Raw genomic sequence first — 19,732 nt, forward strand, 5'->3', positions numbered from 1 at the left:
AGCAGGAAGCTTTATAATCAGTTCTTGGTAGTCATAGCGTGGTGCACTTATACAGCGCCTGCAATCTACTAGATTATGGCATTATGACATAAAAATGAATAGAAAGAAGGTTCTGTAAAAAGTTTAGTTGCCTTGCATGCTTACGAAATGGGTTAATCTAAAAAGTGTTCCAAAATAGCTAAGTTTGATAACTATACCTATTGTTTCTTGCTCGATCATTTTCAGGCAATGCTCCCAATATTGACTACTCACACAATATGAGAGTGCTCAAGCTTCCCAAGGAGACACCCATAGGTAAGCGCGCAAGGTTTTGATCGGATATTCTGTATTTGTTCCCGCTGGAGCGAGCTCATAAACGCCGCGAAATGAACAGTTCAACACACCTGTGGGCGCAGTACATCTATTATTCCCGGCGAAAAGGGGGGCATCGATTCATACGTGTAGTATGAAAGCAACTGGATAACAATCACTATTGGTGCGGTACGTGGAATGGGGGTTTTGCCGTCGCGAAGCTGCACCTTAGCGGCGAAAGACACTGTTCTAGCGGGCTCCGGTTTAATTTCGACCACCTGACATTCTTTAACTTGCCCTGACATCGAGCAGCCCACGGTTGTTTCTGCATATAACCCTATTTGAAAAGCGCCAGCTGCGACCGAGATTCCGTCTTGCGACCTCGTTCAGAACCAAAGAACGCGCTTATCCACTGAGCCACCAAGACGGATGATGGCAGTCACTGTTTGCTTCTTACGTTTCTTTTTGCTCTCGCCATAGGTTTCTTACAAATTATATCATTACTCCAGTTCGGTGGTTGCTGTGTAGCAAGTGAAACTATTTATTGAGAAATTTCCAGTTTTAAAAGTCAGTTGAAATATATTTTTTTTTCTAGCGAAACTGACCTTCAGTATTGAGGAATGACAACAGGGCATGTGCTTTGTTCTTTTTGTGCATGCAAAGCATCCATGTCTCACATTCATGATCCCTCATTATGGCTCGGTATGACAGGCCGGAGCTCTGACGTTGGTGTCTCTTGTATGTAGTATAAGCATGACTCTGCGCAACGTACATTATTTTTTCTTTCTGTCTTCCTTAGAGAATTTGGGAAGAGACAAGCGATTTGTGGAAGTCAAAGTATAATAACTTTTCCCCTGAACACTGGAAAGACCGTGGCTCCCTCAAACCTATTGGGTCGCATTTCACAACTTGCAACATGCATTATATTGAAGGCAATGGCCACAAAAAAAAAAGTAACAGACCCGCGCGTCAAGCATGCAGTGATGGAGCTCGACAGCGATGGAGTTGACAGTTCCACCTCTGGCGCTGATAGCGGTTTGCGAAAACGTGCTCAATTCATCGGGCGTATGCTGTCATGGATCTTTACTCTTGGAGAGGATGCCTGCTATCATTATGCTCGCAAGATGAAACGCTCCGTATTTTCCCGTACGCACCGCCAGTTTTGAAAAAGCATTCTTGGTGTTTGGGGCTGTCGAACGACAGGAGCAGGCTGCAGTCGCTGATTAGAAACTGTGCAGCAAACTGTATCTATTAGTCTGGTTGCCAGTGTGGCCGACTTTCCTGCCTGTAGAGGTATTCCTGTCACTGATTTATCGTTATCTGGGCACAATAAATATTTGCCTAAAAGCTTCCTGAAAGTCGGTATCGGTTAAGGCCCGAAGCGATTGGAATTCTTGAGTACTATAAACGAAAAAAATATGATCTTTTTTTTTCAAAAATAAACTCCACAAAACAACCCCCCTTCCCCCCTAGTTTGTTTAAAAATAAATTCCAAAAATTTTCTTGATTTTTGTAATCGTAGTAGCTTCACAGAAATATCGTTAGAGCGCCAGCGATAGCAGGTGATATGAAGGAAATGATAAAGCGCAAAATGACCATTTGGCTACAAGCCAGACTTCTTTCGTTCGTTGTCTGATGTGTCAGCTAGGTGTAGCGCGTATTTTCGCGTTGTACATGTCACCCGCATAAATGTAGCTATCTTATCGCTCACGGAGACGTTAATTCTTCCTCGGCCCACCCTTCCGCGCGTGCGCAGGCACAATCGTGTACAGGTTAAAAGGGTCCGACGCCGACTCGGATGTGCTCACGTTCGGCGCCCAAGATGCCGTGGGCAAGGCTCTGTTCCAGTTCCGGTCTGTCCAGTTCAGCCAGGCGGACGTGATCCTCAAGAAAGCACTTACGGTACGCAGAGCAGCGGCCTTTGTTTTCCCCTCGCGGGCTTTGAGCAAACTGTATATTCATTTTTCGCTTTGATTTCGTCTCTGCATATGTTATTCCACGGTGAGTCATAGCCTGCAATCATATGCCACCTCAGAACACAAACAGTTTCATTATACTTACACCGCGGATCAGGAACAGAAACATTTACCAGCGCTAGCTATTAGTGCGATGTCAAGTGGAACCTGGTCGTACAAGCCACTCGAAATGACATCATTATCACGTGACCGACGAACAAGCGCCGACGTTGCCTTGCCGACGTTGACGCATCCACTCATTGATACGTTCACAACAGCATCTTCGCCAGACTTTCACTCAGTAAAGCTTCGGCTGATCCTTGTTAACTGACAATGCATGGAACGCCTGCTTGATACTACAAACCGGAGTTCCACGAGAATTCTTTACAACGATGAGCTAGGCGAGATGTAGATATAATTAGCGCTGGCATTCGCAGCATCTATGGAAGGTAGTTCAGTAATAACGTTTTGCGGAAAGCAATGTGATGTTCCTCTGCAGCATGTCAGCGAACAGTGATCATTGGTGAGAATGTCTTGCATTGTTGTTTGCTAACCTTTGGGATGGATATGTGCAAAGAAGACCGCAACATAGCGGAATTTCTCAACGAACAAAAGTTGCGCTTATGTTATGAGCATGAAAGTGTGCTACGAACCAATGGAATTTCTCATAAAATAATCAGAAATGTGATCGTTGCCAGGCGAGCTCTAACTGTACTGTGCTTTTCCTACTTTACCGCATCATGCAGGAGGAAGAATACACGATACAAGTATTTGTCACAGATGGTGTCGAGGTGAGTAGTGCTGCTTGTTCCCTGGTCGAATAAATCCAACAGAAAATACCTCTCAAGGTAGAACTCAACTACAGGTCAACCACATGCAAACCACATAGCAATACCGGTGACTATACCGGTGATTAACAATCATGTTACACTTGTTATGTTGAGCAGCAGTTCACTAGGGCTCAATATTTGTAACGCCTATTCAAGTAGAAGATGATGCGGCCAAACATGGCAATGGTTTCGCGCGGCTGTTCTATACACCTCGTTCTTCACACCAACGACACTCAACTCAGAATTATTCGCGTCAGTAGAAACTCACCCATCGTTAAGGAATAAAAATGCCCATGGATTGCTTATAAGCCTTCTTTTTTTTGCGAAACTGCTGGAGCGGGGATTATTTTAGTAATTTAATGTGCCCTTCTAAATACCCTTTTCTATTTCTCGCGATTGCAGACAACCGAAGTAGAATCGACAATCATTGTGACCAATGGGACCGGACTGCCCCATCCTTTTGTGGACTACAGCACACTCCTGCGAGTTCCAGAGGTGAGCCAATGGCCTGGAGCACTCGTATTCATTTCAAGACTCTCGGTCTACACTTGTATGCTTCGCTTATTGAGAGATGCAGCAATCATATGTGCTGCAATCGGGGCACCCTCTAGGCCCAGGTAATGTCGTCATCCTTTTCACTTCACGTCTTTTATTCACCGCCCTGACCGGGTGATTCAGGCGCTTCCAGGGGCCATGTATTCGCAGTTACGCGAAATAGAGAGAACAATGGAGCCAAAACAATCTTTCGGCTTCTATAAATAATCGTTATAATGCGACTTATTCGTTATATGATTCAGCTTCTAACGCGTAGAATCGCTCACTTTACCGAGCTCTGCGGGCTTCTCGATACATACTTCATGGCTAACAAGTACAGTGCACCGAGCGATTCTTGGTACCCTGCTTTATGAATGCTTGTGCGTGCGACATGACGTCGTGCGCCAATGTCGACTTGGCATTTTAAAGTAGATAAGCGCTCCTCAGAGAAAATTGAAAAGGAACAAGAAAAGCCGAACGGGTTGATTGGAATTAATTAAAGTGGCTGGATTCCGCTATAAATTGATGCTGTGAAGTGATAGTGAGCAAAATACACAATGATTACCAACGCCTGTGCTCTAGATCCTAGATAGGTTAGATTATTTCATTCACTTAATCTTTGAAATTGATTCTCTAAAATGAGTATTTCAACCTGGCCTGTGGGTAGACCAAATATACAGCGGCGCCGACGTCCATAGCATGCTTACCATCGTGCCTGTCATTACTGACCGGTAGACCAGCGGCGCTTGCGGAGAGCAGTATTCGCAACACGTGCGGTCGTTATCGTCGTTCAGAATTTTCCTTGGTGAATCGTGTGACGTTACTCTGCATCAAGAGCACCAAAAACAAGCTTGCCGACCGTTCTTATCGCAGTGAAGATAACTGTCTTTCGAAGTCTGAAGCGGAATAGGATCGAATGCTGGAGAAACGCGGAACCAACGTCCCGGGCAGCCGTGCCTTAATCAAGGCACGGAACATTTTGTCTTGCGCAAAAGTACGCCAAAGACGTCTCCTGGTTTTTGCTTCAAAATATGAAGCAGTTTTATTCGAAGTAGAAGATGGGGTTCAGATTGACTTGCTTGAGTTTTTCACGTGCAGTACAGCAAGGAGTTCGCGTGAAAAAATGAAGCGGCAATTTCCGGCACTTTTGAAGACAGATTGCGAAAAGCGTAAATATGTCTTTGGTGTCTTCTTTGGTAGCTCTTCATATTTTTTTAATGTTATTTTTTTATTTTTTCGCGAGGGGGGGGGGGGGGGGGCAAACACTATTTTCGCACATTGATATTTTTTATTTATTTCTATTTATGAAATACTGTGGACATGTCACATGTCCAAGCAGGAGGGGGGAGGGGACACCAAAGAGATGACGCCCATCGATCAAGAAGGGTGAAATAATTGGGAGTTGTGGTGCAGAGCGTTTCATTCGGAAGCTGTTCGTGGAAAAAATAAGTATTTGTATGTGTTGGTGCGAGCAGAAATGGGCGCAAGACAGAAGCTGTGCTCATGACGTGACGGTCGCGTGGGATCTTTGTCGATGTAGTCTTCTGGTCGGATACCAAGTCTGGAGAAATATAGTGACTGCAAGAATTTGAGACGTCTTTTGTTTCCTCTGTCTACCAATGGCTCCAGTTCAGCAAGCTTCAACATAACGGATAGTGAGTCTAGTCGCTTATACCGATTGAAGATAAAGCGAGCAGCAAGGCGTTGGATTTTTTCAAGTTTCTTTGCGTCCTCTGTTGTGTAGGGGTCCCATACGATGCAGGTAGGCATAGTTTTTCAGTCTGTGTACAGATGTGATTACTTTGTGCAACAAAGTGATTAAAGCATCATTTGGCAAGACTCCTGTTTCGCGAGTTAGCGGGAACTGGGCGTGAACTTCAGTGTATCTGGCGTGAGGCCGCGTTAATCATTAAAAAATTCATTCTGTAGCGCCGCGCAGCTATAAAAGGTCCGTTCGAGGGCTGACACTTTTGTGATACCGAATCCGGACATGGTACCGAGATTGCATTCTTTGCTGCGGGACCACAGCGGGGAGAGACCTGGTGCGCGAGATGCGGACGTGTTCGGCGTTCTATTCGCGATGTCTAAAGAAAAACGGAAGACTGACATAACACCAGCGCTGTCCCGGTCACTGTAAAAATTCTGTATGTTTTCTTGACAACCCTCGACGGGAAGCCACGTACTACCTCGTGATTGCTGCACCAAAAAAACTTGTCGGACTAGTTGGTCGGAAGTTCTGTCATATAACCGAACAAGTAGTAATACAAGCATACCTTCCCTAACTGCACTGTTTCGAAAAGACATGCCTGTCAACATATAGCTGCAACATTTTGGCGCGTCCTTACCGCGTGACGTGCTTTTTTTGCATTTGTTTGGCCTCAAATGGAACACAACACTAAGAAGCACAAGTCATGAGGACAAGTCATGAGTCGCAGTAATGAGGACAACGGGCAAGCTCGACCATCCATCAGGCTTCGCTACCTTCTTTCCTGGAATAGGACTGCAGCACTACGTGATATTTATGCGTACAATTTTCTACGTCTAGCTCAGGATATGACGCGATGAGGTTGAAATAATCAACGAAATCACCATCCCATCTGTACATAACGTAGTTCTCGTAGGTGAAAAACTGTGTATCGAAGAATCAATTTCTCCAAAAAGCTCGTAATAAGAATCATAGGCATGTAGAAGAGAAAAGGTTTTCAAAAGACTGCATGAAATATTATTCTTCCTCCGAAAAGCCCGAGACTGGAATAAGCTTCCCATTCACGTTGTATATTCAAGGAGCAGCGATGAATTCTTTCTCTTGCTTGGATTATTACATCAGAAGCTGGCATATGTTATTAATCTATTGTTTCTATGGGCAAGATTTTTTTTATGGACAAAGGTTATTGTTGGTGTCAGTATATTTGCAACTAACCCACTCCTATTTTGGTATTGAATAAGACCGATAGTATGTTAAATGAATGAATGAATAATGAATGGTATTGTTGCGGAAAGAGTATGTTTCGATATTTATGATTGAACAACGATAGCGGCAGCCGACAGAGCAGCAGCGTAGCCGAGGAGAAAGAGATCGTCGTCCCCTTCTTCCTTCTACTCTTGGCATAGGGAGGTTTCGTCGCCTTCTGCCCGTTGCAGAAAAAAAAATTAATTAATGATGTGGCGTCCGAAGGCTGTCGCATATTTTATTCGAGCGCTGTTTGGTATGACCGCTGAATATAAGCCTTCGTTCGATTGTTCATTTTGTTTCAGAACACCAAGGTCAACAGCAGCATCGGATACGTGACAGCGAGGGAGAGGGAAAACAGCAACTTGCCGGTGACCTTTGAACTCAGGGTACGCCGCTTGTTTTATGACTGTGCTGAATTAGGTTGTTTCAGTAAGGCACACAATGTGAAAAAGATGAGTACAAAAAGAAAAAAAAATTTATAGTTGACTTTCATGTCAACATCACCTCCGTACTTATCAACGTATTCTTAAAAGCTGAAAGCAAAATACAGGCAAATTCAGGTACATGACGTTAAAGCTTACTACTTAATATCTTTATCTGGGGAGGCTATGGCTGCTTGTCCACATCCTTAATATCCAAGGACATAAATGTATACCTGAAATGGTTAGTGCATAGCCGCCGTTCTTGCTATCAAGCAATTTTATAACAGAGACAGTACCCAACTGGCCATTATCCTCAAGGCTTTAAGTTTATATCACTGCGGGGACATGCAACTACGTACCCGATCCAAGATTAACAATACAAGAAAAACTGTTTAGTCCAAAACATCTGTAGCCTGCTGTGGTGGTTAGCCGAAAGAAACATCTGCATTATAATTTCCCCTCACGACAGGTTAATTTTGTTCATGTCCCACTCAGTTCTGTTTCATTCGTTTTTACTAGCCATGTTTTTTCGTCCTTGCCTTCCACACTAGGAGACAAGAGTGAGAACTGACGTCCTTGTCTTCACGCAGGGCTCAGACAAGTTCAAGATTCGCTACGAATTTGGACCACGTGGCACAAGCAAAGCAGTGATCCAACTAATAGAGCTTCTAGACTACGAAACCCGCAAGGTATACGAGCTGGACGTCATCGCACTGGTAAGGCTACTCTACTTTGTTCCTCACTCTTTCGCTGCCCCTGACTGCGTCGCTTAGGCCACTCTGCTCAGAATATTTGCTGAGCGGTACCGGCGTAACATGATCCAAAGGCGGGAAGAAAAAGAAAGAAATGGCGCTTTTTTTTACTTTAGTCCACTCTTTAATAATGCAACTTGCGAAGGATACTTCACCTTCCAACCGCTCGAGAAATCGGAAAAGTTTGTCAGCAACCTGTTAATCAAAAGCACACTGAAAGGCAAAATTCTTTAGAGGATAACTTTGCTGCACAAAGGTAGACGCAAATCAGCAATTACTCCCTTATTCTGGTAGATAACTTTGGTCAGAACTTTTCTCATATTATGAATAGAGCGCCAGGAGCACTGAAAATATTTGCGGACACGCCATTCACGCCGGTTGATAGCGACGGCGCCTATGCACACTTTCGTGGGCCACGCCAGACCCATCGCGAGATTTTTGACGCAGTCATTCCTGCCACGGATAATTTTGATTTCATGCGCTTTGTTTAGAGGTGCTTATCGGCAAGGAGAAGGCGTCGTAAATCTCACTCTGACTGGGTAGTTGAAAGGACCCCAAGGAGGAGGATAAGGGAGTGAAATGGAAGACAGCGAAAGGAGCGCCGGTACATACAACACAATTTCCAGGGAAATTGCCTCAAGCTCATTTCGCTAATCTCGCTCATCTCGTTGGCCGCATTGACTAACTTTTTTCTCCCACGGGGTAGTAGCCGAAAAAGAAGAGAAGAGGAAGAAGGGGAGAGGGCAGCACACCACTCATGCCTCCTTGGCTGTAGTCAATGTCAAAGGGTGACTGAATGCTGGGGTACTAACTTAAAGTCGCGAAGCGCGAAAAATTTTGTCTTTGTTCAGTGCAAACTAAACAAGACTCATCCGTAGCATTACAATTCCACGCAACTTCACTGTTTATATTTGGTGCCCTCCGAAACCTTTCATTAAGTTTACGAACATTTCTTTCGACTGAACCGTTAGAATGACTGAGGCACATTCATCGATGAAATTCGCTACACAAAATAGCGCAATGCCAGTTCACCTCTCCCACCGCAGCAAGCATGAGTATCTGTCTTTTCTAAAATAAAAATGGTAAGCGATTGTTAGTGACGACAACTTGTTACCGGCTATGTGAAAATTCACTTCAGAATAGCAGTACAACGGCCACTTGAATATTCCAAGAACTGGTTATGTATAACGTCCTTGCGCCCCTCTCCGCGACACTGAAGATGTCACCATAGGCTCTGAATATCCAAATTTTTATTGTGTTCATTTGAGCCGTGCATTTCGCGTCTTTTTTTCTATATTTGTCGAGAAGTGCTCGTTCACCGTCGCCAGCACGCTACAGTGAATGTCAAGATTGCGAAGCAAATGTTGCAACGACGAATCGTAGGCCTTACTCGTGCGTGTTTAAAACTAGTTCGAAAAAATGCATTCCTGTCAGTCCAACCCCGAATACAGTTGATTCCTAGCGTTATCTAGTGCCGATTTGTAGAGGTTTTTACTCGAAGAGATAGCCAATGTGTGTTACAAGCAGCACAGCGATTTCCTCCGAGACACTGCATCTTCGTTACTTTGCCATGTGCCTATAGCTCATAACGAGACTCGAAAAGTTAGCGAGTGGAATGTCTGCCACGTCATCAAGGGCATAAGGATGTCTTGACCGACTACTGCAAATCTTCCATGCCTTTGTGGGACCAGCCGGGAGCAATGCCTCATGTCGTGTGTATGCGGCATGCTTGTGCAGAACGCGTGGACGGACGAGCGCTACGACACACGCAACGTAGCCGTGCTGTCTCTGGCCGTGGTGGCGCAGGACGTGCCGGACACGCCGCCTCGATTCCAGAATGTACCCCCCATGGTCACCGTCTCGGACTCGGCGCCCCCTGTGGGTAACTTTGCATCATGCGTTTACAGCGGGCAGTATTAGGGTGGCTTAGAGAAAAACAAAGCTCCGTCGGTGGCACATTTGAGTGACCGAATTGCTCGAAAACACATGTCAAAGCAGCTGAAACTTTTTACGCCCTGCCCCTATTAAATTCACGTGATGCGCGTGCATAACGCGCTCCGCAACTCGAACACATGATCTTTATTTATTTTATTTATTTACAAACATGGTTCCAGCCTGAATGAAAGGCTTTAGGTAAACACAAAACGCAAGCATACACAGGATATATACGGTGCAACAAAAAAAACATAAAAAAGCCTGACAGAGCAGCCTAAATCCAAACCACCATGGAGCCGTTAAGGCCTGAGGCAAACTGTGAGCTAATTAAAATGCAGGGAAATATGCACACGGTGGCTCGGCGCTGACAAACGGGACGAGAGAAAACAAGAGACAGAGAGACAGACACAAGCGCTGGCCCTGTACGTGGCTGTAGCCAGAAGGTCGACGCCTTGACTGAACGCCTGCTGGCTTTCGAGAAGTCTGGAGCTGGGGTCAGCAATTCGGTGGCCGACTTATCAAAAGTCCCCGCGATTTGGAATGGTCAGTGAGTGACAGGAGCTTTGGCCATCACATGCTGACTTATCATATCTGCCGATGGCTTGGACGTGAACAATACCCGAACAATTCTCACGCACGAATAAAGTTCGCCTTCTTACTTGCTCCAGCAGTAGGTTTTGCCTCAGTGCCAACGAAGTGTGAGACAAAATCTAGGGAGAGTGCAACGAATATTGCGGACCAAGAGCCTTTGGCTTGTTTCTGAAGCCGATAATCTTCATTGATTTTTAATTGTGTCTTTAACAACTCGTCTTCTGACGTCGGTGACATAGTTTTTCCCATCATCAATATGGCCTCTTTTTTTCCTTCAAACTACCATGCTGTTTTTATCTGCTATGAAGTCAAAAAACTATAATTCGGGTGATCGTGCCATTCCGGCTATGATTCAGTTTTCATGGCATTTATTATTTGCGTATAAAGCTTTCTTTTTTACTTTGGTATATACCCGCCGCGATTTCTTAGTGGTTATTGCGTTCGGCTGGTGATCCCAAGGACGAGGGACCAAGTCCACGCCTCAGCGTTCTCATTTCGATAGAGGCAAATGCAAACAGCCCGTGTGCTGTGTGATACCATTCCATGCAATATCATACCTTGCCACACCATACCATACCATACCATACCATACCATACCATACCATACCATACCATACCATACCATACCATACCATACCATACCATACCATACAGTACCGTAACGTACAGTACCTAACGTACTGTAGCGTACCGTGCCGTGCCGTACCATACCATACTATACCATTATGTGATGTATATTTCGTCTATGCAGCATCAGTAATGAAGCAAGCCCCTTTTTTTACCGCAGGGTACAAGTGTTCTGAACCTCACAGCCGAAGACGGTGACTACGGCAATGCTAGAAACCTGACGTATCGTCTCGATAAAGGTATGCGCAACAAACCTAGTGTTCGAGACTACTAAAATGTCTCGTTTTGGTATGTACAGGGTAAAGTGACCGCTTTGATTGATACGAGTTGAGTATTTTTCATGCGACAGCACAACAGAACAGTTATGAAATGATATCCTCATTTCATAACGGTTCCGCATCATCCACATAAGAGGCATTTCAGCAGTAAACAAACAAACAAACATACATACATATTAAGTAAATATTTATTCAACTGGTCAAAGTATCGTTCATATATGCTTTATTCTGCGTTGTATGCTTTCTTGGAGCTTTATGTTTTTCTTTTACTGTGTCCCTCCGTGTTAACTAGAGGTGTGCAGATTTTCTGGACTTTCGAATGGCGAATCGAATATCCTCCTGTTCAATTCGTCGAACGAATCGAAAAGTGCATGCTCTAAATTATTCCATACTAATCAAATGTGGTTGCAAGTTTTCGAATACTTTTCCAATATTTGGTAGTAAGTTCGAATAAGTCCCGCAATAATTTTCTTCGACGACTGTTTCAACGCACGGCCCGCTCCGACGCTGCACAATATCCCGCGCTGTACCTGCACGGGACGGCAGGTCCAGCGCCGCGACGTGATCCATTCGAGTCGCATCGTTCGTATTGCTCACACATGGAATCAAAGTTTTGGCTGCGCGGCCGGGCTAAGGCGGTTTGAACCCCGTTTTATTGCCAGATCTCGGAGGCCATGGCTCAGGCGTAGTTCTCGCTCCTCTCATCAATTGAGAAGCACTACTAGATTATTTGCTATGTCATCAGCAGCAAAACGTTATTTTCCTGTAGGTATACAATATGACCGCCTGAAGTGTATGTGCTGACTTTGTGCTGCGTATCCCCTTGTGGAGATCAGTAATGCGTCTTTCGACAGCAATAGCTGTAACTCCATAGGTTATCCAGCTTTACCGCAGCACCGCTGCTAGCACTTTTTCACGTTTATATTTGTTTTGTACGAATATTTTCGAGCAAGTATTCGTAAAAATGTTTGGTTCGTATTCGATTCGGTTATAGCAACATTATTTGCATTCGATTCGTCAGCAAAGCTACGCTTTGTGTGTTCGATTCTGTTTCTAAAGACCACTATTCGCACATCTTTATTGTTAAATGATTTGATTGAACCGAACAGCCGACGGACGCCAACAGTGCTACAAGTTATAGTATGTATAGCTCTCTGTTAGGCGCTTGCGCCAGGATGCAGAAGTTAATGGGAGTGCGAGTGAATGCAGTGGACCGTCACAGTGCAGTATTAGTAAGCCGTGGTCCTCTTCGTATCTGAGTGGCACTCAGTTGGGATCCCAATGTCGATGTCATTGGAGACCAGCGTCATTTCTTTTCTATTGAATGCAAGCCCTACCTGAGCTAACACTCATGCTTACCGTAAGTGAAATTCGAGAAAAAGGTGCCTACGTACCTATAAGGCTCTCGAGACTATGCTTCTGGACTAAGTTCGTGAGCGCGGACTAATAGCCTAGCATTCATTGTCATAATCATGTATTAACCCTAAAATGCCCCTAAGTTGGGGTATTACATAGGGGGAGATCAATAACAGTTGTCAGTGGTCAATGTGTATATGAAAGAGCAGCAGTTAAAATCAAGAGAATAAAAAGAGAAAACGAATCGAATTTCTATAATTCAAGAACAAAAGGTAAAGAACACTGGTATAATATAAGTGTGAGAAACAACAACTTGGCATAAAGGAAAACAAGAGAGAAAAAAACAAGTAATATTAGTACTATGTTTCCAAGATAGTCTGGGGCAACACAAACCACAACTCACATATATACGAAAAAATTACTGGATACACGAAAAAAGAGATCGTTGTAGTAATTTCTAAACTGTCCAATTGATATATGCCTGAAATTAAGTGTTTTGTTTTCTTGCGGAACCTGCTTTCAACATTTCGCATAAGTGGGCACAACTGCCATCTTCCAAACTATGTTCGATATTTAACGTGAATGCGTAGCCAACCTACACTGTGGTGTCATTTATATCAAGTGGCATCTTTTGCCCCACCCGGGAGCAGAGAACCCTTGGTCAAGCCACTTCACCGTCAACCCGCAGACCGGCGAGGTGAAGACGACGCGACCATTATCAGAGCTGGCTGACAAGTACGGAGGCACGGCGGTGTACATTCTCAAAGTCTTGGTACGTCATGTTGCGACATACAACTCTGCACTCTGAAAATTTTACAGCGCCAACTGTTTCTGGGTTAGCACCAGCCGAAAACGCAGGCGAAGCTCGAGCACAGTCGCAGCGCCGCTGATGGACGCACTGAGCGTAATACAGGTTTGCGGCGCGCCCGAGGGATGGCACTGCTGGTGCTCGCGGCGCAGTCGGCGGTGAACTCGGTTCGTGGATTATGCAAAGGTTCCTCCACTCACAGCTTTGCGCGGTTGAGTAGGTGCCGGTGACCAGTCTAGTAACGTTGCCGGTGACAACTTCTACGTCAGATGAGGTATCACGTAGCGGAAACTACGCGACGAGGACAGTTCGCAGCGTCAGTTAGCCTCGCCGCATACCGAAGGTGGGTCTTACGGCACGGCTGCCCTGCGCGTTCGGATCCGGGAGGCCTTGCGAAAGACTCGAACTGATGCAGCGCTGCGGGCTGCTGGACGAAAGTATTCTCGACGCTGATAACAGCTCGATGTACGTGTGCAGCGGGAAACACAGCAACGAGAATGTCGCGAACGAAGGAGTCACGAACAGGCGGCTGCTCCTACACAACTCCCGCTGAGTTTCGCAATTGGCGCAGCATAGCGTAAACATTCAGTAATGTTTGTGCACAGAACCGCCGCATTTTGAAGTTCACATTTCTGCCGTTCACACTTTGTATTTGGGCAGTTCTGTAATTCTAATGTTTGCACCCTTGAAATAATGATGCTGATTGCTCACTTGCGTCTATAAACACCTATAACGGGCAAGTTAAGGCACCTTAGCAACTGGATCAAAGCGAATATTTGTTTAAACCTACAAAAAGATATTGACACATTTCAGAAGCATAAGAAAAGTATTAAAGCACATAAAAAAGGGAACAGCAAGAAAGCAAGCTGGCGTTATTGTAACGGCTTCTGTTCTTCAAGGGGTGAAAAACAGGGACAACGATGCGGGGAAGAATGAACAAGAAAAAGCATCACTGCTCCATACTGCCATGAAGAGGAAAGACAGTGCCGCAGCAAAATCGACGCGCACATGTAAGGTGGTTAAGGAGTAGGGCTAGCATCCATACGCACATATCCGCAGGGAAAACAACAGAAGCTCTACGCAGGAACAGGTAGTGCGACGCAATACAGGATAGTTGTCACTGTAACTATTTTAGTCCAAAGCCGTCAGGCAGTTACAATGCTTCCATCATGGCGCATAGCAATCCCGCAAGTGGATACAGCGCCGCTTGCATGAATTGTCATGCCGGCGGCAGGTGCACTGTCTCCAAGCAGACGCTGACGTAAGACATGCCCAGCACCGACTTCTCAGTTAGTAGTGAGCAACAGTGGTGGGTAAATACAGATAAGTACAAAATGAAGTGTCCTCGGCGGTCGTACAGCTGTCACTAATAGTTATGCCAAATCGCAGCACTTAGTATATGAGAGCTCCTATACAGGTTGTTTCAGGGAAGATTAAGTAATTTTAAAAAAATAGCCTTTGAAAGATAGGAAAAAAATATGGCTCCTTGCGTCATAGTATTACCAGTGTAGGCGTACATCTGAAAGCTGGTGAATTGTCTTAAGTAGTAAGCACGTTAACTAATTCCTGATAATTAAAGTTTTAGCCATCACAGCTAGGCAACTGGTTGCCATTACAAATTTATAGCCGGTCGTCGCCAATAGCCATATTAATTTTTTTTTTAGTTAGAAAGTGCGAATATTCTCGGTGCTGTGGCTCGACAAAATTTGGCTACATCGGGCCAAAATACATGCGCTTTCGAAAAGCATACAATCAAAGCAACCCTTCCAGTGCACGTAACTATAATCAAAAGAACGCAAATTTGTCCAGCCACAGAGCTAAGGGTAATCGCGGTTTTAAAATTCTGAAATCTGATATGGCTGTTACTAACGACTGACTAAGAATCTCTAATTGCAACTAGACGTCTAACTGTAATAGTCAAAAAGTTAATTATTAGAAGTTAACCAGCTTACTACTTCAGATGATTCACCAGTATTTCGATGCCCGCCAACACTGGTAATACTATGCGGAAAAAGCCGTACTTTTACTTGAAAAAACCTATTTTTAAGAATTACTTAGTCTTCCCTGGAACATCTTGTATGTAGCGTGATTAACTGAACTTTGCCTTTAAATCTACTACCCAGGATTACGGAGGTAACGAAATCTCTCAGACAGGCAGGGTAGTCCATTTTAACACGTCCGCTCGATGAGAGCGTTAAATCTTGAAATCCCTTTATGTACGACATCTTCCTGGGTTGAAATCAGAGCTGTTACTTACAGCAGAGCTTCGAACTTCGGCCGTGAAGGTAGCTAGTCTCTAACCTACTTTTTTGGCAACGGTATCAACCACACTACCCCTTTCATGACGAGATATAAAATAACGGTATAGCATTCTTATGTAGTCCTTGTAATTTTCTGCTCCACAGAGTATAGTAGCTTGCATTTTGGCCAAGCGTGGTGCGTTTCCTCTTGAGAGCGTTGGCTGAGAGCATTATCGCTGGTGTTTTTAGCGCATTACGCTTTCATTTGTCTCGCTGTTTCTTGAGACAAGGACACTGCATATAATTGTTTGTTCTCTTTGTTCTCTTTCTGGCGCTTCACTTCTCACGAGTGCTTCATGTCACTAAAAACTTTGAATGCCGCTGCTCTCTAGCACATTGAAGGTCTGTTGCTTAATAGTAACTGTTACCTTTGGAGTTTTTTAGGGCTCATTGGAAGAGCCAGCAGTGCTGCTAACATGTGATGTCGCTCTCTCAGCATCCGTAATGAGTTAAATATTTCAGCGAAATTGTAAAATAGGATAGGTGAGAAAGGCAACTGCGTTGCATTTCTCAAAACTGCAGCTCCCCAACGCCAGCAAGCTACTGAACAATGGGAACGTACACAAACTAAATGGCGAGCTAATGAAATGAAACAGAACCTCAAATATTTCTAGACACTTTTTTTCTTTTTCGTGAAGGTCTGAGGACACTTATACGTGGATTGCCATGCGCGTGATGCCAACAGACTCCTCCCTCGTGGTGCGGGTAATCTGGAGTGAAAAATGACACCCATCTTCCACGCTTTGCTGTGGCGCAGGCACGGGAGAGCTCTGGCACAGCCGAGTACCCCGCACTGGAGGCTTCCACGCAGCTGGCCGTGGTGCTCATGTCGCGCGAGAACCACCCGCCTGCCTTTGCCAGCGAAGTGTACCTGGGCTTCGTGGCCGAGCACAGCGCCCCATCTACGGCGGTGCAGTGGGCGCCTGGTGTGATGGCTAAGGTTTACGACCGAGACCAGGTGGGTCGAGGCAGCAGCATTCGGGTGCAAGACATGGGCCGACAATCCATGGCCATGATATCAAACCTCACAGCTTCCAACAAGGTTCTAAGGCGGTTCCAAATTGTTGCAGTTATTCGCCTTTTGCACAGTTTCGGTCCCGCAGAATTATTTCTGCTTCCTGCTGTACTTGGATAGCTTGCTACTACACACTGAGTATAAGACACCAACTACTCGTCGTTTTTTTTTTCTCCACACAAAAAGAGGGAAGCGCGTTCACAAGCGCATCATTGAAACGACAGCGTAAGGATACATATGACCCCCTTCACCACTCCTAAACCCATTCTTCTTTGAGAAGTAGCTTACTAACAAAAAAAAATTGTGTCATACAGAAAGGTTCTCTCGCCGAAACTTTCTGTTGTGAAGAACTGGTGATGCATAATTCATTTTAAAGGCTGAGCATGGTCTGGGCCATGAAGTGGCTTTCTTTCAAATATTTACCTTGTTTCGCTAGATGACGGGGTTGTAGAATATTCTTTGTATACAAATCACCGAGCTAAGAAACTACAATCTGAAGCCCAGAAAACTCCCTAGCGTGCATGGAATTCCAGGCTCAGTGCGTCAGTGTCGCTCTACAAAGCATGGTTGCCAGTACAAGGGCACAATGTAGATGTTTTAAATTTAATTTCACTTGAACGCATTGTTTCTTAATTATCTACAGACGATGCGTGCTAATCTGTGAGTGTTTGTCAACAAGCTAAAACATGTAAAGCGTTCTCATCTGTTTCGGTATTCTTCCAGTAAATTTTTAACACAGGAATGCATTCTACGTCTACATTTTCACTTTGAAGCCGCCGCGGTGGCTCAGTAGTTATGGCGCTCGCCTGCTGACCCGAAAGATGCAGGTCGAATTTTGATGGAGGCGAAATTCAAGAGGCCCGTGTACTGTGCGATGTCAGTGGACGTTAAAGAACCCCAGGGGGTCGAAATTCCAAGGGCCCTCTAATGCGGCTTCCGTCATAGCCTTAGCCGCTTTGGGACGTTAAACCACCATAGACCATAAACCATTTTGACTGTCCCGTCTCCGGCTTCTCGTGTCCGCACATTTGTCCGTCCGTCTGTCCGTCCGCCCATCTGCATATAGACATCTTACCTGCATAACAAGCCTCTGCTGTGGATAACAGTCCAGGCAGAAGCGCACCTTCACAGCAATGAAGACCGCATTGTCTTAAAAGCACATGTATGTAAGACTATAGGTTCAAGGATAGGTAATCGATGTTACTCACGTGAGCTTAGAAGATGAATAAGAAGAAGCAGTACATAAAGAAGAATGCCTCAGTAGAATACAATGTGCTTCTATGGAAGGTACCTTGAAATGAAGCGGAAAGGGGTGGGTCCAAGCCCCCTTCCTCGTCGCCTTTTGCTTACAGCGCTCGATGTACTATCAGCGTCAAATGAAACGCGAACAAAACGCCTGAAACGCGAGCACAAAAAATCAAGCATATTAGAGGCTGGAGATGAAATACAGGCGTGGGCTATTAACATTTCAGAAGAGCGGTCTTTTCGGCTTCGATGGGAAGATGAACTGCTCATGTATTTTGCCTCCCTAGTATAATATCTGCGAGTTGTGCTGTTCTTGTTTCAATTGCCTTGTTCGCGTTTCAATTGACGCTGATAGTACACTCATGGCAGCACAGCATGGAGCTACTACCATGCATTCCTGCAGTAGTCTACTCCGGCGTTACCGCGGACATGACTGCCAATTTTTGCCCCAAGGCGGGCACAATCTAAGAATAGACCCTTGCGCTTTCAGTGTGGTATTCACTCTATCCGGAAGCACGAGTGTTTTGCACTCTGGCGGGAAAACGTAGAAAGCATTGCAATCAATACCATGATCGGCACGTTCCAACAACTAATACCTGAAATATCAAGTGACTGTGCTGCGCGAAATGGAATAGCAAACAAAAACGCAAGGTGTCGATTCAACTTCTGCGGTTACACGTTTCACTTTTGTTTCAGGGGAGAAACAGCACGTTCAGGCTGTACCTGGAAGGTGAGGCGGCGACTGTTTTCACCATCCACCCACAATCTGCCTCGCGGGAAGCCGATTTCGCCATATTGGTTCAGGACTCTTCCAAGTTGGACTACGAGGTCGCCAACCCGAAGTATGTCGAGTTCATGGTGAGTGTCGTCCAAAAGTTAGCCTGCTATGCCTAGGAAAAATTAAGGAGCGAAAGAATGAGTTGCGGTGTTGAAGCCTTAATGCAGTGAGTGTATTATGTTTTTTTTCTTTTGGACAAATAAAAAAATGAAGATGAAGTGAGTCTCTTCTTTTTTTTTCTGAGGTGAGGTGGCCTGCGGCGTGGGAGGGGGGTAAACTGGATTATTTTGATAGCATTTATTTTAATTAGTCATCACATTAGAATTTCTAGTCTGCTTTCTTGGACACATTATTGAAATATTGAATAAAATACTGTTTATACCGACGCTGCGCAAACACCAGAAAATACAAGTGTCACTTCCGCCGCATATGTCTTATGCATTACCTTCTTCAACCCGGTCAATGATGGTGCAGCAGTATGCTCACAAAACGTCGGCTTTGTGCTTGAGATTAATCAACAAGAAGCGTCTTTTGGGCCCTTCATGATTTTTGAACGCATGATGCGAAAGCCAAACGTAGAAATTAGATTCATTTTTACAGGTGGAAGCAACACTGCATAGGGACTGCGAGTTACGGCGTAGTGGCAGGTTTATGAATTGTGAGGTTTTAACGTCCCGAAACGACTCAAACCAGGAGTCATTAGTCATACGGTGACGTAGCAGATTAGCCACTAATGCTTTTCAGAACCGCGGGAACCGGCTTCGAAATGTTTTGATTTTTAAGCAGTTGCCCGAATGTTTCTGCACAAAATCGGCACCTGCCCGCATACGGTGTTCTGGAACAAGAGGAGTCAAGTTAGTCTCTCTCACACCCAGTGTAAACGTCTAACATCTGCCTCAGTCCACTCACGCTCCCCTTACTGACTTCACGCGTTTTGAGACATTGGGTGCATGTGAATGCCTGTCCGCATGCTTGCATGGTAAGCTACTAAGCGAACAAGTCCGTGAAGGGCAGAGCTTACAGTCTGGTCTGAAGCAGAGGACTAAATTGCGAAGTATACTT

General features: G+C 45.0%; 1 protein-coding gene across 2 annotated transcripts in view; it reads left to right on the top strand.

The window, feature by feature from the left end:
- The first annotated feature begins 235 nt into the window (after positions 1–235).
- Positions 236–19,732, top strand: part of Cad86C (Cadherin 86C) — a 47,432-nt gene continuing 27,935 nt past the window's right edge. For both annotated transcript variants that reach the window (XR_016289678.1, XM_089577550.1), the window contains exons 1-11: positions 236–294; positions 2,048–2,193; positions 2,993–3,037; positions 3,479–3,571; positions 6,866–6,949; positions 7,576–7,701; positions 9,475–9,615; positions 11,051–11,129; positions 13,175–13,296; positions 16,390–16,590; positions 18,589–18,750. Coding sequence is in view for 1 of the 2 variants with exons in the window: in XM_089577550.1 (XP_089433676.1) it covers positions 258–294; positions 2,048–2,193; positions 2,993–3,037; positions 3,479–3,571; positions 6,866–6,949; positions 7,576–7,701; positions 9,475–9,615; positions 11,051–11,129; positions 13,175–13,296; positions 16,390–16,590; positions 18,589–18,750 (1,236 nt within the window). In the remaining variant the exon portion in view is untranslated. The remainder of the gene's footprint in view (positions 295–2,047; positions 2,194–2,992; positions 3,038–3,478; positions 3,572–6,865; positions 6,950–7,575; positions 7,702–9,474; positions 9,616–11,050; positions 11,130–13,174; positions 13,297–16,389; positions 16,591–18,588; positions 18,751–19,732) is intronic.

This window comes from Amblyomma mixtum, chromosome 3, assembly GCF_055824585.1.
Source record: "Amblyomma mixtum isolate Tamu chromosome 3, ASM5582458v1, whole genome shotgun sequence".
NCBI lineage: Eukaryota > Metazoa > Arthropoda > Arachnida > Ixodida > Ixodidae > Amblyomma > Amblyomma mixtum.